The sequence below is a fragment of the Brassica oleracea genome, chromosome C3 (genome assembly GCF_000695525.1).
Source record: "Brassica oleracea var. oleracea cultivar TO1000 chromosome C3, BOL, whole genome shotgun sequence".
Taxonomy (NCBI): Eukaryota; Viridiplantae; Streptophyta; class Magnoliopsida; order Brassicales; family Brassicaceae; genus Brassica; species Brassica oleracea.
The window spans coordinates 17,907,177-17,922,793 of NC_027750.1; the positions used below are offsets into that span (position 1 = coordinate 17,907,177).

Consider the following 15,617-nt stretch of genomic DNA (forward strand, 5'->3'; position numbering starts at 1 on the left):
AAATAAATTTTTATTAAACGTTGATGTAGACGTAGACGACTTCCACGGAAGTCGTTCGGAAGACTTATACGTAAGTCTTTTGGTCAAATTGACCTTATGTATCAGAAATTTGACTTTTCCTAGGGATAAACATATTATTTTTGCATTTGGCCAGATTGTGTGTGAAATTTGTTTTTTCCTAGATGACTTACACGGAATTCGTCCAACAGAAAAATAAAATTTAAATATATTTTTTTCTAGACGACTTCCATGTAAGTCGTTTCAGGTTACTTTTGCAATTGAAAAAAAAAACTTAAATTTTTTATTTTATACAGACGACTTCCATGTAAGTCTTCCGGCAGATGACTTACACAAAAGTCTTCTGTAATAACCAAGGTATGACCAGAATCTCAGAATAAATGATGGTAGACTTCCGTGTAAGTCGTCTACCGGAAGACTTACATGGAAGTCGTCCGGATAAAATTAAATATTTAATTTTTATTTTTCAATTGCAAAAGTAACCTGAAACGACTTACATAGAAGTCGTCTAAAAAAAATAAATATTTAAATTTTATTTTTCTGTTGTACGTAGGAAAAGTCAAATTTCGACACATAAAGTCAATATCAAAATTAACCTATGCATTGACCAGAAAACTTCCGTATAAGTCGTCTAAAAAAAGTCAAATTTCTGACAGATAAAGTCAAATGCAAAACTAACTTGCTTTTCCTACTACTTACCGGGAAGTCTTCTCTAATTTTTTTGAAAACATAAAAAATGGAAGACTTCCAGAGAAATCGTCTCTGTAAGACACATAAAGTCAATTGCGAAACAAACATATGCATTAACCAGAAAACTTACACGAAAGTCTTCTGAATGACAGATCTGGAAAAATAATGATTGCATAGTTTTAACCACTGAGATAATTTGTTTAGCTTCTCCAACCACACAATACTTCACCACCAAAGCAACCTACTTGTTAATGACCAAGAATCATGAGTTTGAATGGTTCGATGAACCTTAAAAAATTTAGAATCAAAATTTTGAGTTTTTTTTGATGAATATAGAGAAAAAGTGAAAGAAATGTTGTTTTTAGTTCATAAGAAATGAGATAGAAGGAGTCAAAATCGATTTTGGGTGCATTAAAACCTTAAAATTGGTTGTCATAGTGGTTGGTGTATTGATGGCAATGGTAATATTGTAAATACTTGAAGAAAATGAGGATGAGAGAGTAAAAAACTTATTTTCGCAAAAATTAAAGTAAAAAGAATAATAACACTTTTCGTAAATAATCCAAACTTTGAGGTGAATAGGGCAAATGAAAGTTCCAAAAACTCAAGGGTTAGTTTTGTATTTGACTTTGAGTTTTGAGTCATATTTGCAAAAAAAAAAACCTAATAAGAATACATAAACCACTATGAATTTTTCTGGTTAAGATTTTTCAGAAATTATTTAATTTACCTTTTATACCACTTTAGTATAAAGATACTTAGAGTTTACAAAAAGAAAAATTATTATGTACATATCAATATATTTTCATGAGTTTTCAAATATTTATCCGTAATTTCCGTTTATAAAACTTTGTACATATCATCACTTCAGTTTTTTCTACTTTTACAAATAAAAAAAAAGTATACAAAATAATTATGAAAGTATAGTTAGATATTTAAGATGAAGAACTAACTAATGCAATAAATAAAACTAATCAAATATAACTTACCTAGAAGAAAAAGTGGTTATACTTAAGTAAAATATTATAATACTATTTGCAATAAATTATATATATAATACAAAATAATTTTTATAATATATTTATCTTTTAAATATTTATATTTTCGAATGAGAACGAGAAATCACCTATTAAACTATTATAGGGACGAAAGTCTCTTTTTTATCCAATTTGACAAAAATTTCTTTTTTATTTACTTCTTTTGAAAATATAATCTATTAAAAGGGGTGTACAAAATTAGATTAAGTTTTAGTTTTACCACTTATTTACAATGACATGCCAATGAGATATTTATTGAAACTATATTTAAGTATGTTTGTTTTTTTCTAATTTAAATTATAGATTTCTTTAATTGAATTTTAACAAAAATAAATTTTCATAAACGTTTGAAAATATGGTTATGTTAAGAATATTTATCATTGAATATATAGAAATTTTCTTTATGTATGTAAAAAATGAAAGAAAATACTCGCGCGATTGCCTAGATCAAGGTCTAGTTTGTCGAACAATGTTACGCTTCAAGTTTCGATTGAAGACCATGTAGACCTTTGTGTTAACTGAAACGACTTAAACAAACAGATATATAAAATCAAAGAATCAAATGTTTGCTTAAAAGTTTCATAATCTCTTTAGATTTTTTTTTTAATAATTAATATATTTTTAAAATTGACCCAAATCGAATCAATACTATTAAAACAGAAACGATTTTAATCTACTTACAAATAATATAGATTTTATGTTGGACCATTAAATTTAATTATCTTTCATATTATCTTCACTTATGCCAAACTTAATTATTATTAAATATACATCATGCCTAAAATTGAGAAACTAAATAACTAATCTATTATTTTCATGCTAATAAATTCAGTTCATATTAATACTAAACTTAAGTAACTAATCAATTAAATATTATTTACTAATATAATAAATAATGATTTATGCCTACTAATATGTATATATACAACTGTACATTAATCCAAATACAAGAAATAAAATCTTCAAAGCCCTCACCAAATACATAAAAATATAAATATATATGATAAAATAAATATTAATAAGTAGCTACTATTAATATTTAAAATATGATAGAACATGTTACTATTGATTTTTTATGAATATAGTATTTACGGGTTATTAGAACATACATTTAATATATTTATCAAATATAAACTAATTCAACAAATATATTAACACAATTATATCATAAAACATTACATTAAGAAAAAAACTAAATCAATAAATAAATAAATGATTATATTTTTTTTCAAACTTAAATCATTAAATTGTAATAGATGTATATGAATCGTTGATGCTCAAAATTTATTTCTCTCTTTTTAGTATGCATCCTCTCAAAAATTGATCGATTATGCTTATAACAAGATGAAAATTTGGTTTGACTAAAATTTTGTACAGCTAATTTTTGTAAAATTGGAGCATCACATTCATAATATATCCACTATTCATCTAAACATTCATGAATATATATTAGAATACTCAAAATATAACAATTTAAGTCAAATCAGATTACATATCGGGTCACCCATCGGTTCAATAGCGGGTTATTTTTTTGCGGGTTTTATATGATTTCTAAATAACGATTTAAAAAAATCAAACCGGATTACATATCGAGTCACCAGGTTTGCAGGTTTAATAGTGGATCCGGATCGGATTTCAAAACACTGCATTTTCCCTTCATCCGTAACATTTAAATGTGCATACATAATCAAAATACAAATGTAAATCAAATAAATTTGGTTTGCTTCGGAAATAATCATGTGCTTTGAAAGCGCAGATTAAAATATAGTATTGTTTTAATAGTTACATCACAGGTGAATGTGGAAAACGGACTAACATTTGCCTTATCCCTTATAATCCTAGAGCATTACAACATATTTTTGTAGCCACGTGTCATCACGAGAATGATTCTTAGAATTGTTAGAAAAATAAGTTGGTCCATATAAACATATACTATGTTTTTTATTAAATTAACTATCAAATTAATTAATAGTGTACAAAAGAATATGTTTTCATCCCTCAAATAAAAACTATGTAATTACCAAATATGGTTAACATATATATGACAATTAATGATTATTAATAATACATATTTGATAACAATTTTTCTAACATCTCTCTTTTTTGTTTCATTTTACACTACTAAAAGAATTAAACAATCACATTAAGCATATAATAAAAAAATTAGATTTTTTCTTATATGTTATATTTTAAATTTTTTGAAACGACTATAAATTACTAAAAATGGTAAAAGTCTCACATTGAAAATTTTGTGATCAATGGTTTAACTTTTGTTTGTTCAAGCAAGAGACAAATGATGATCATATATCGTAGGGTTGGGCGTTCGGATACACGTTCGGGTTCGTATTGGGTATTTCAGTATAAAGGTATAAAACCCATTCGGATTTTTCTACACTTCGAGTCGGGTTCGGGTATTTTATGTTCGGGTTCAAATATTTTGGGCCGGGTTTGGATATTTAAATTTTGAAGAAAAAATAAATAAATGATTCATTGTTTAATTTTTTGTATTTAAAATATGTTTTAACTGGTTTTCTAATTTTTAAAATTAAACTGTTAATAGGTTTGGAGATAAAACTTTAAAAATAGAAAGACACTAATTTAGTTGTTTTTTTGAAATTTTAAATGCAACTTTTGTTAATGCAACAAACAAGAGCTTGATATATATTTTAAGTGAATAGCAAATAATTTTGTCCATAATTATATGTATATTATCTAATTTTGAGCAATAAACATCATTAATATAAATATTTTGAATAAAATGAAAGAAGTAAACTTGAAATATAGGGTTAAATATACTTATGTTTGGTTATCTTCGGATATCCATTCGGATTCGGATATTACCCATTTGGATTCAATATTACCCGAACTGGTGAAATAAGTAATTTGTTTTGTTGTTCTAGAATTAGATGATTTTTAGACCGAGCTGGTGAATATATATTAGACAGACATTTATATTTCGAGTCTTCACTTATATATATATTCTATAATAGCTTGATATATTATATTTAAACACTAATCTATTAATATAGTTTGCCGGTGATTTTTTTCAAAATTTTGATTCTTAGATAAGTATCTGGAATTAAACTAATTTTTACAGATGTCCATTTTTTTTAAATGACACATATTTAATTCACCGAATTCATAGAAGAATTAAAAAAAAAAGAAATTTAACTCATATCAAGAAAAAAAAAAAGAAAATGAAAACACAATTATATAGAGGTAGAAAATGAACTCACTTATGGAGAGTCAATAATAAACAAATCGAGAGCAGAAAACCTAATCCCCTTTCGTCATTATACAATCGATGTTGCCTATTTGGTTTTTGTCATTTGTGTCAGCCGCAAAACTTAATTTTCTTTGTGCATATGAAGTCTTAAAAATAATTAAAATGAGATGTAATACGTTAACTCTTCAACAATGATGATATATTTAAAGGACCAACATTTGTATTTGTCATTTTATAATCGATAAAGATTGTAGTGTTGCAAAATGTTAAAACCATTTAATAAACAAATATTAATATAAAAACTCACTCCGCGCATGCGCGCGGGTTATCATCTAGGCTTTAGTAAAATCGAAAACGGACTAACATATGGCTTATAATTGTAATGGAAGCTGAATGTTTATACTAACTTGCAGCCATAATCACAGGTTTATCTCACGCATATTTATTAGCAATCCCCACGAGACGAGCACATAGTTCTTGAGGCTTGGAGAACATTGCCATATGATCTGCATTTTTGATCTCCATTACTTCTTTTACAGGAAAATTGCTGATCATCCAACGCTGGTAATCCTCCGGTATCATATTATCCTCTCCGCATATGATGTAGATACGCGTAACAGATCCGTACCTTTCCTCACTAAAGCTTTTTGTCCCTGCCAGATTGTTTGTAACTACCGGGTTTACCCTCACCAACATGGTCGCCAGTACAAGGTCCTGTCACGCCACAAAAACAATCAACAACTAGCAATTGGTCCTGATCAGGCTTGTAAGCTTCGAGTCATACCTCAAGCGGAGATAACTGATAGGCATATTTGGCCATGGACTTTGGTCCCGCAAGAGAAAACCGTAGAAGACGATCAGGTGTCCCGTAGAATCCAGTCACAGTGTCCAACCAGTCCATTTGTGAAGTACTTGACAGCTGCAGATTTCAGTCAGATATCAGAATCACTTGGAAAGGATCTAAACCGTGCTACCCAAGTAATCTAATTTACTTACATTTTCTAGAACATAAGCAGGTGGGTTTCTTGTGTCTGGCATGAAAGATGTCACGAAGACAATAGCAGCAATCTTACTTGGGAAGATGTCCGCAGCAAGGGCAACGGGTATGCCTCCCATGCTATGAGCAACAAGAATCACTTTGTCTTCATCCGAGCCAAGCGAGCTCAGAATATCAAGCAAGGGTTTGGAGTAATCCACCAATGTCTGAATCTCATCCAATCTGGTCATGTTTATACCCGAAGCAGCCAGATCCACTGCTGTCACACAGTGACCTGCAGCCTCCAACTGCGTTTTCAGTTTGTACCAAGTCCACGCGCCGTGGCAAAGCCCATGGACGAGCACAAACCGCTTCTGGTTCTCCTTCTCCATTGCCTTCTTTACTTTCAACATCTTGGTTCAGGAACACTTACATAGACAGTTTGTTTCCGCATATTCTTTGTATACTAAAAACCCATCTTCTGTATTCAACTTTTAAATTAGTGCTTGTTCTGTATAAACTGACAAAGCTTTAGGTACCTATATATCTTTCTGCCAATAGTATGAGGGAAAAATATAAAGCAGAGATCCACACGGCTCAAATACAGTAACTTTCTGACAAAGAGATATATTAGGCTATGACAGAGGGTAGGTTCTGAATAGTTGTAGACTTGTAGTTACTTCACTAGATTCGTTAAAGTGTCGTTGTTGTGATTGTCTAATGAATCTTTCTGGTATTTCACTGGATTCATTAAAGTGTCGTTGGTGTGCTTCAAAATGCTCTACGTACCTATATCCAACTTTGTTTTCAGAAGGAAAAAAAAATTTCGTTCTTCTGTATCTTAATTTTACTGGAACAATTTTAGCAAAAAAGGAAAATTTACTGGAACAAGATTGAGGGATGATAATATTTTTGGGTTAGATACTGAGACGTTTTTGGATAGAAATTTTGTATCTTTTTTTTAGTGGGTTTTGGATAGAAATTTGGGGATGATGCAGCAATATAAAGGTTGTGGATGATACAGCTTCAAAACGAAGTTAGCTACTTCAAAGAGATAATATCAGTTGACAAAACGATGAACAAATGCTTGCGAGTGGAAAAACAGAACATTATCAGCTTTTTCTTCGCTGTATATAACTTATCATTACCTTGTTTGGATCGTGACGGACATTTGAGTTGCATGTGTCTCATAAACTGACTGCGACTCAAGTTTGTAGTTCAGAAAGCAGAGCACAAAATAGAAATTGCAGTTCGCTCTTTCTTATTCAATTATCTCAGAAAATTTTATTCATAACCATTTTTATTAGTATTATCAGTTTATCATTTTAATAGTTCTCTTGTATATAGTTGTTTTCTCATATGGCTTTTGGTTGTGGTCGAAGCTGATGTTAGTTGTGGAAAATAACACTCCCTACGTCTTTATGCATTGGTTAAACGTTTGCAGAAAACATGACCCTCCTTCCTACAGTAGTAATATACCATTGAATGAGGCTCTTACGCTTGTGTTTTGTATATATAATGAATCTTAGAGATCACATTTCAAGTTTGATGCACATATATTACTTGAGTTGAAGCCAAAGTTTGTTAATAATTTAGAAATAGAATTATCACAAGATCTTATTTATATAACCACTTGTACTAAAATTATCTTCTGCTTAGTTATCATACATGTAGATGCATTTTCATATGGCTTATTAATTCATTATTATAATTATTATTACTGTAGTCGATGCAGTAGAGACTTCAGGAGGTTTATTTATGCATATTTACAAGCGATTTCCAAGAGACGAGCACATAGTTCTTGAGGCTTGGAGAACATTGCCATATGATCTGCATCTTTGATCTCCATTACTTCTTTTGGCTGAAAGTTCCTGATCATCCAACGCTGGTAATCCTCAAGTACTATATTACTCTCTCCAGATATTATATATATACGTGTAATGGATCCGTATCCTTCTTCGCTGAAGCTTCTCGTCCCTGCCAGATTGTTTGTAACGAAGGGGTTTGCCCTCACCAACGTTTTCGCCAATTCAAGATCCTAGTTCGCCACGACAACAATCAACCAAAAGGTTGAATAAAAAGAAGAGTTTTATTTATTATGCTTGGAGTCTTACTTTACGTGGAGAGAGTTGATACACTTTCTTGGCCAGGAACTTTGGTCCCAAAAGAGCAAAATCTAGAGGACAATCAGGTTTCCCGTACTTTCCCAACACGGTGTCCAACCATTCCTCTCGTGGAATGCTTTTTAAGAACTGCAAGTTTCAGTCAAATATAAGAATCATTCGCCAGAGATCATACTAAATCATCATCATATGTTTATGTTACCTTTTCGTACACATAAGCAGGTGGGTTTCTTGTGTCAGGCATGAAACCTGTCAAGAAGACAATAGCAGCAATCTTGCAAGGGAAGATGTCAGCAGCAAGTGCAGCGCATATTCCTCCCATGCTATGAGCAACAAGAATCACCTTTTCGTCATCTGAGCAAAGCGAGCTCAGAAACTCAAGCAATGGTTTGCAGTAATCTTCTAAAGTCTGAATCTCTTCCAATCTGGTCATGTTTATACCCGACGAAGCTAGATCAACTGCAGTTACACAGTGCCCCGCTGCCTCCAGCTGCGGTTTCACTTTGTACCAAGACCATGCGCCGTGGCAGAGCCCATGAATGAGCACAATTCGCTTCTGCCTGTCCATTGCCTTTTTTTATTTTCTACATATTGGTTCAACAGTTTATATAATAGACGGTTGTTTCACATAATACTTTGTGTACATTGACTGTTAGGTTTTGGTCGTTTTCTAAGATCCAGAGAATGCCAAACCAACACTACATTGAATGTTAGCTTATTTCATTTTATTTGAAACATAGAAGCAATATAGAAAGCTATAAAAGTCTGAAACTTTAGGAAGATTCAATTGCAAGAAAACACTTATTTGTATCCAAATACATTTGCATCACATAAAGTCAAGCAAATTTGTGCGCGATTTCCAGGAGATGATTGATGGATCTCAAAATTCATTTCAGAAATTAGGTTTAGAGTTTCGCTATGTGTGTATAAGAAGAAATATATAAAAGATTGTATATAGATTACTAGGGTAGGTCCGCCGTACGGACGGAATATAATTTACTCGTGATCTATGTTATTATTTTTTGTATGATTTTGTGGTTTGTATTTTAAGTTTGCAGTTGTAAGAGGTGTTTAATAATTTTTGTAACTCGGCAAACATTTTTATTTTGTATTCAATTGACAAAGAGTATTTTGCGTTCAAAATGTACCACTGAATATAAAATTATCAGATATATTAGTATAACCATAGTTTATTTTTGTCTATCATTAAAAATGCCTTGAAATTTTAATTTATGATTTTAAAATTGACAATTAATTTTGGTTCAAAACATACTCATGGTTAAAAACATATTTATTAAATATATATGATGTAGTGTTAAAATATTTGGTTTAATTGTTTAAGAAATAAGTTTTACTATTGTTTTATAAAATTGTGTTAAAATTTTGTTCACTATTTTAGAAATTATTGTTATTTTGTATTCAACAGACAAAAAGTATTTTGTTCTAAAAACGTACCATTGAATAAATATTTATGGAATATTTTTATAAATTGTGATAAAAATTTGGTTTAGATGTTAATTAAACAAAAATTATGGAAGAATTAATAATTCTTTAAATAATTCGCTGACATGTCGATTTTCCATTCACATATTAGAAATAATTGTACTCAACTGTTCAAAGTTCCAAACAAATATTTATATTACACCACATTCAAAATAAGTTTTGAACCCATGTTGTACTAACTTATTGATCAAAGATGATCAAATCACAAGTTTACAACAATAATAGGGTAGAGAAAACAACTTGCACTAAAAGTCTTAAACACACATATAACTTAAGCTGAATTAAATAGAAAAAAGAACCAAAATACACTCAGCTATTTCACTTGGAAAACACATACGTGTTTCAAGTGCTACTTTCAGTTCCTGCAAATTTACAGAAACAACAATTGTATTGCACACGGTCATCTTCTTTTTGGATAAAAAATTCTCATACCTTTGCTTTATGAGCAAGTAATTACCTTGGGTTTGGTGGAAGAGCAGAGTTTGGTCTTTGAGTTTCTTTTCTTCTCTTTCCAGAAAGAGAAGGTTTTGAAGCTTCTTCTCCTTAAATCTCATCTTCAAACATCATTCAGATTATAAGAAGAAGTTAAATCCATCTGCAAAAAAGAAAACAGTCACAATCAGCTATTTATAAGCACTTTAAACACTACAAAACTTAATCTTTTATCTATAAAAAGTCTTTGTGAATATAGGACAGTCCTGAGATAGAACAAATATAACATTTTTTCAATGCGACGTTTAATATAAAACAAATACGTATCATCTGGGTCATGAAAGAACACTAATGTAACGGTTACCAGCTAATAACAAATAGTCACTTTAACGAAATTCCCTTAAACTGGATTCATAAGGCTGTTAAGGACTCATCTGATAAGAAGACACAAAAGGTACGCAGAGAAGTTCATCATCACCAAGAACCGAATATAAAACCAACATTTTCAATTTCAAGCAAAGCTTTGAACTTTCTAAAAGAAAACAAAATTTTCTGTAACATCTGAACAGACCTAAAGCTAAGACATGAACATACCTAAGAATCAGACAGGTTATGTCTTCAAATCAGAGAAGAAGATAGGCTGTTTTTTCACTCAGTATCAAGTCGTTCTTGTCTTCATTCAATCGCATAATCTGCACACCAGTCTACGAACCACCTGAAACCCACAAGCAAATCCTAAAGCAAACACAGAACAGTAAATCCAAAAGAAGAATAAACTCCATGCTAGACATGCGTCTGTAGTTGCACTAATGCTTAAAGAACCACATTAAAGTTTTTCAATGAAAGAAGAAGCTAATGGACTGTCATGAGACATACTTCTGTAGCAGAAGGAATGTTCCGCTCAAGATGAATGTAACAATCACCGAAATCCATCCAAAAATTACATGGCTGCAGAAAAGGAAAAGATTCAGATAGTTGTTACTTATGAAAGCGCATAAAGAACGGTTCAAAGTAGAGAGATATAGAACCATGTAACAATAAGTATACTAAGAGATGGTTTTGGGAGGAGGAAAACATATCTTTTTATACCCCCGTAAATACACCGCCTCTCAGAAGATAACCACACGTTAAAGGAGAGATCGTGGCTAAAGGAGTTAAGAACATGTTTAATGCGATGGATCTGTAAGTGGTTTAGTTTCGATTGATGGAAAGAAAGCCAAATGACGCGAACGAAACCCCAACGAACAGTCACGTTGCCTTAAGCAAATCAGTATCCAGAACGGACTTTATTCTAAAATGCCCTAGTAGCTTACTCAAAAATTCTAGTATGCCCCAGTTCTATAAAGATTTTTTTGTTTGTATATTTTTTTAACCAGAAAACGAGTAAAAGACATATAAGGACTTGATGAATTTGCATAATTACAAACCCAACCATGCTTCAATCGGATTATCCAAATCCAAACCCAAAACATACGGATCTTTCACGCTTTTTTGTGATTCTATTTTCTTTATTTTTTTGTTTTCTTTTTCTCTTCACTACGCCAAGAAAACCGTTCACCTCCATAACTCCATCTTAATTCCGGTTCCAATTCCGACGATTCAATCGTAGAGAAGGACGATCGGCTATGCTTGATGGGAAGTTCCTGCTTGATGTGAGGGCAGTCGCAATTCTGATGGGGAAGCTAAGAGAGGAGAGGACGGGGTCCACAGCAGAGAGTCGTTCATCGTAGTCGGTCGTGGCGGCGTAGCGTTGAGCCACGAGAGTCTTCGATTCAAGAAGATAGCGAAGGAGTCAAGCGCAATGGAAGACCTCGTATCCTTTCTCGTGCTTGAACTGAACAAACTCCTTTTTACTCTTAACTTCTTTTCTAATCCGTCGAAATCCCCCAAGGTCTGATAAATCTTCTCACTCAAGTAATTTTAAATTATGTTAATGTGGCTTTTTGGATTTAGTTTGATGAATTTCCTTTTGTTGTCTGTGTGGATCAGAAGCAACATGAAATGGATTGAAGACAGCGCTTACTACCAGAGCTTTGAAAAAAGATCCAAACTTTTACACCCATTGACTCGTACAATTAGTTTTAGAAAGATGGAGTGGTATTCGTATTAAGAGAGATACTAGAATAGGGAACAGAGGCATCCCATGTAACAAGAAAGTTTGCTTACAGAACAACAAAACCAGAGATGCATCTTTCTCTTTATTTTGTTTTGTTTCAGGCCTCAATGCGTGGGAAAAGCAGGGAGACGAAAGCAAACATGAGGATCAAAGAGGCTTTACCGGGTTGCGACGAGTGTGTTGTTACTATATATTCAACTAGCGAGGAGACGAATTGTATTGGAGATGATGGAGAGTTTGTTTGTACAAGAGAACGTCATCGAAAGATTATTCTCCAATGGTTGATGTCGAAGGTAACTCAGATCTTTTACTGGATATTGACGTGAACAATGAAACGGAAACAACAAATTCTCAAATCTCAATGTTCTGCTCTCTCCCACACGTCCTTGTGGCCACAGAAGTCTGTAAGAAAAAAGAAACCAACACAAGTCATTAATAGGGGTAATCTTTCTACAATATTACTATGGACGACTTCTGTTGATTTTTATTCTTTCTTCCTCTTACAGAGTTGTTAATGGGCCCCTTGAAAGCATTTCTTCTGATCTTGCTTTAGATACATTAGCTGAAGGTATTACTTACTTTCATAGCATTTAGTTACTTACTCATTACCGTATCTACTTTTTAATAATCTCTGGATTTTATATGTGAAGGCTTGGTGGTTAGCGTATGTCTTGGTGGCTCATTTGGATTTGGATATGTTCTGTATTCAATTATTAATCATGTTCCTTGGCTTGTATGTTACGGTGTGTAGGTGGAACTCTGTGCATAAGTAGTTTGGAGGGGATGTGATAGAGAATGATTTTGTGGGCAATGGCAGTTTTCTTATGCTTTTTATTTGTATTTTGAATGTGTAAAATTTAATATTTTGGTTTTTTAAAGTTTTACGAGATTGAAAGAGGTTTGGACTAATTGAATTGAATACTAGTTATTCGTTCTTCCTGTTACAGAGTTGTTAATGGACCCCTTGAAAGCATTTCTTCTGATCTTGCTTCAGAGTTGTTAAGTATTATTAAGCCAAACAAATGGCTGAAAGGAATAAACAATATTAGTTTAAGAAAAATAATTTATATAAATAATTTATTTTAACTTGTTAGTTATTCTTATTATGGTCTTCCCATCAAGACGTTAGTATAGAAATATAAAGAAGACGTTAGTATAGAAATATAAGGATGTTTTCTATGAAAACAAGAAGTTATCTATCAATTTAAGAAATTAAAAGTATTTTATGTTAATTTGACAAATAAACACATTTATGGACGTATAATCACGTAATATATGAGATATATCTTCTAAAAATAAATAATAAGACGAAAATTAAGGTTCTTATAACTTATGTACGATGATATGTACATGTTTCAATAAAAAACACGTCTAAAACATGTTGAAAAGGAAATAATACATGTTTGAATATTTACGCTTAGTAGTACTCAAGGTAGTAGTAATATTTCCTTCTTCGTAATAATACTTTTGCAAAATACAACATTTTTTAGTAATACAACATCAAAAAGACAAATTTATTAGTAATACCAATGTATTTAGACAGTTTTAGATTGTATATAACATACTGCCAGAAAAAAAGTTTAAAAAAATATGTATTTTCTGTTATTCATCTCATTATGACATTCCCATCAAGACATTAGTATAGAAGTATAAGGATGTTTTCTATGGAAATGAGAAATTTTCTATCAACTTGAGAAATTAAGAGTATTTTACTCTAATTTGACAAATAAACACTTATATGGACATATTATCACGTAATATATGATATACATATTCTAAAAATAAACAATAAGACGAAAATTAAGATTCTTATAAACATGCATAATACATAGTAATTCAAAGTATTTTAAGATAGTTTAAGATAGTTCACAATAGTACCTAATAGTTCATTTAGTAGTACTAGTAATTCCAGTAATTCCTAGAATTTTAATTTTCATCGATTTAACATTTTTAACCCATCACGAGGGTGTTATTCCCACCACTATAGTGTATTATTTGCTTCGAAAGAGTGAAAATAAGCAGAAATATACAAAATCGTCTTTAAACATCATTTTCGTATTTGTTTTATACCAATACACCTAAAACTTTAGTTTTTTATCAGTTTAGGTGTTTTTAAACGACCAAGAACGTGCTACACAACCCAAATTATCGTCTAACACCATTTTAATATATTTTTTTCCTCAAAACAATGTTAAATTTAGGGAAATATACATAATTTTCTTTAAACATTATTTATATATTTCTTTAAAAATTCCACTATTCTTAAAATTTTAGTATAAAAAATTAATTTATATAACTATTTTATTTAATTTATTTTTGAAATTAACTCTTGGTAAAGTATTATTGAAATACATTTTTATCAAATTTGTATTTTTGAAATATTATTGTAATAATATTTATAGATATTTCTGAAATTAACTGTTGATTAAATATGAAATAATTTATTTTATCAAAAGTTTTTAAGATAAATAAAATAATTTATAAAATCAAATTTTATTGTATATAATATTAAAATAAATATAACTGAACTGAAATTCTTAAATGATACTCTTTAAAAAACAAGAAAAAGTGTCAAAATTACTTTTATAAAATAAAGATAATATTATTTATAAGTTATATAGTAAATAATATGAAATATCTTATTTTATTTGAAGTCTATATAAAAGATATAAAAACTTTAATTAAGGAAAATAATGTATATAAGTATTTTATTATATTTATTTCGAAATTAATTATTGAAATACATGTTTAATTTAAATTTGTAATTTTGAAATATTTTTATTTGACCCGATTTTATATAAATATGTTATCAAAATTATTTTTGGAATTAATTATTGATTAAAGTATTATTGAAATGCATATTTTATTAAACTGTATTTATGAAATATTATTGAAATGGTTTATACAAATATTTTTGAAATTAATTGTTGATTAAGTAAGAAATTTCTTATACAATAGATTAAAGTTTAGTTTTTAGGAAATAATTAATATAATTATTTTATTAAATTTATTTTTGAAATTAATTATTGATTCTAAAATAAATTATTTTATATTTTTTTAAAATAATATTTAAATATAAACAGAAAATTTAATTGAAAAGTTTGTTCTCATAATTTTTAGTTAATTAGTCATTAATAATCTTTTAAAAAAAAATCTAAAAAGAAACTAGAAAAAGAAAATCAGTTTGGTATACAAAATAAAGTAGGACACATGACTAAAAAAGTTTAAAAAAAAAAAGAAAATAAAAAAGTAATAGTGGGTCCCGCAGAATTTGAAAAGAAAGAAAAAATATAATAAAGAAATAAAGGGCAGAAAGAGAAAAGATAAGGGATAGTGAGATAAATGGTGGGATAGTGAGAATAGAATTTTCGAAAGTGGGGTAATTTAGATTACTTTCCCGGCAGAGAACACATAGTGTGATGAACCCTAAATCCCGATGGAAGCCGTACCCGAGACTTGCTCGCCAGAGGGCTGAGTCCTTTCGGCATAACCTAAG

The 15,617-nt window shown here is 30.2% G+C and overlaps 2 protein-coding genes and 1 long non-coding RNA gene across 4 annotated transcripts; 1 reads left to right on the plus strand and 2 right to left on the minus strand.

Annotated features, from left to right (window-relative positions):
* Positions 1-5,309: 5,309 nt before the first annotated feature.
* Positions 5,310-6,415, minus strand: LOC106333370 (putative methylesterase 19). Its single transcript, XM_013771825.1, has 3 exons — positions 5,968-6,415; positions 5,756-5,890; positions 5,310-5,685 (listed from the first exon to the last, which is right to left on the minus strand). Exons 1-3 carry the CDS (start codon positions 6,358-6,360, stop codon positions 5,404-5,406), a joined length of 810 nt encoding a protein of 269 aa, XP_013627279.1. The 5' UTR covers positions 6,361-6,415; the 3' UTR covers positions 5,310-5,403.
* Positions 6,416-7,605: 1,190 nt separating this feature from the next.
* Positions 7,606-8,641, minus strand: LOC106333424 (putative methylesterase 19). The gene is made up of 3 exons (XM_013771866.1): positions 8,273-8,641; positions 8,062-8,199; positions 7,606-7,985 (listed from the first exon to the last, which is right to left on the minus strand). Exons 1-3 carry the CDS (start codon positions 8,636-8,638, stop codon positions 7,704-7,706), a joined length of 786 nt encoding a protein of 261 aa, XP_013627320.1. The 5' UTR covers positions 8,639-8,641; the 3' UTR covers positions 7,606-7,703.
* A 2,884-nt stretch (positions 8,642-11,525) lies between these two features.
* LOC106331893 lies at positions 11,526-13,014 on the plus strand. Of its 2 annotated transcripts, none has more exons than XR_001267966.1 (3): positions 11,526-12,525; positions 12,628-12,689; positions 12,873-13,014. It is a non-coding gene; the product is annotated as an uncharacterized LOC106331893 (long non-coding RNA). The 2 variants fall into 2 exon arrangements; XR_001267967.1 differs by lacking the exon at positions 12,873-13,014 and adding an exon at positions 12,772-12,859.
* Positions 13,015-15,617: the final 2,603 nt, after the last annotated feature.

Coding starts and splice junctions, on each gene's coding strand:
- LOC106333370 (XM_013771825.1), bottom strand. CDS start 6,360: ATGTTGAAAGTAAAGAAGGCAATGGAGAAGGAGAACCAGAAGCGGTTT. Junction 5,891..5,967: donor CTGCTTATGTTCTAGAAAAT/GTAAGTAAATTA, acceptor TGAAATCTGCAG/CTGTCAAGTACTTCACAAAT. Junction 5,686..5,755: donor ATCAGTTATCTCCGCTTGAG/GTATGACTCGAA, acceptor GTGGCGTGACAG/GACCTTGTACTGGCGACCAT.
- LOC106333424 (XM_013771866.1), bottom strand. CDS start 8,638: ATGGACAGGCAGAAGCGAATTGTGCTCATTCATGGGCTCTGCCACGGC. Junction 8,200..8,272: donor CTGCTTATGTGTACGAAAAG/GTAACATAAACA, acceptor TGAAACTTGCAG/TTCTTAAAAAGCATTCCACG. Junction 7,986..8,061: donor ATCAACTCTCTCCACGTAAA/GTAAGACTCCAA, acceptor GTGGCGAACTAG/GATCTTGAATTGGCGAAAAC.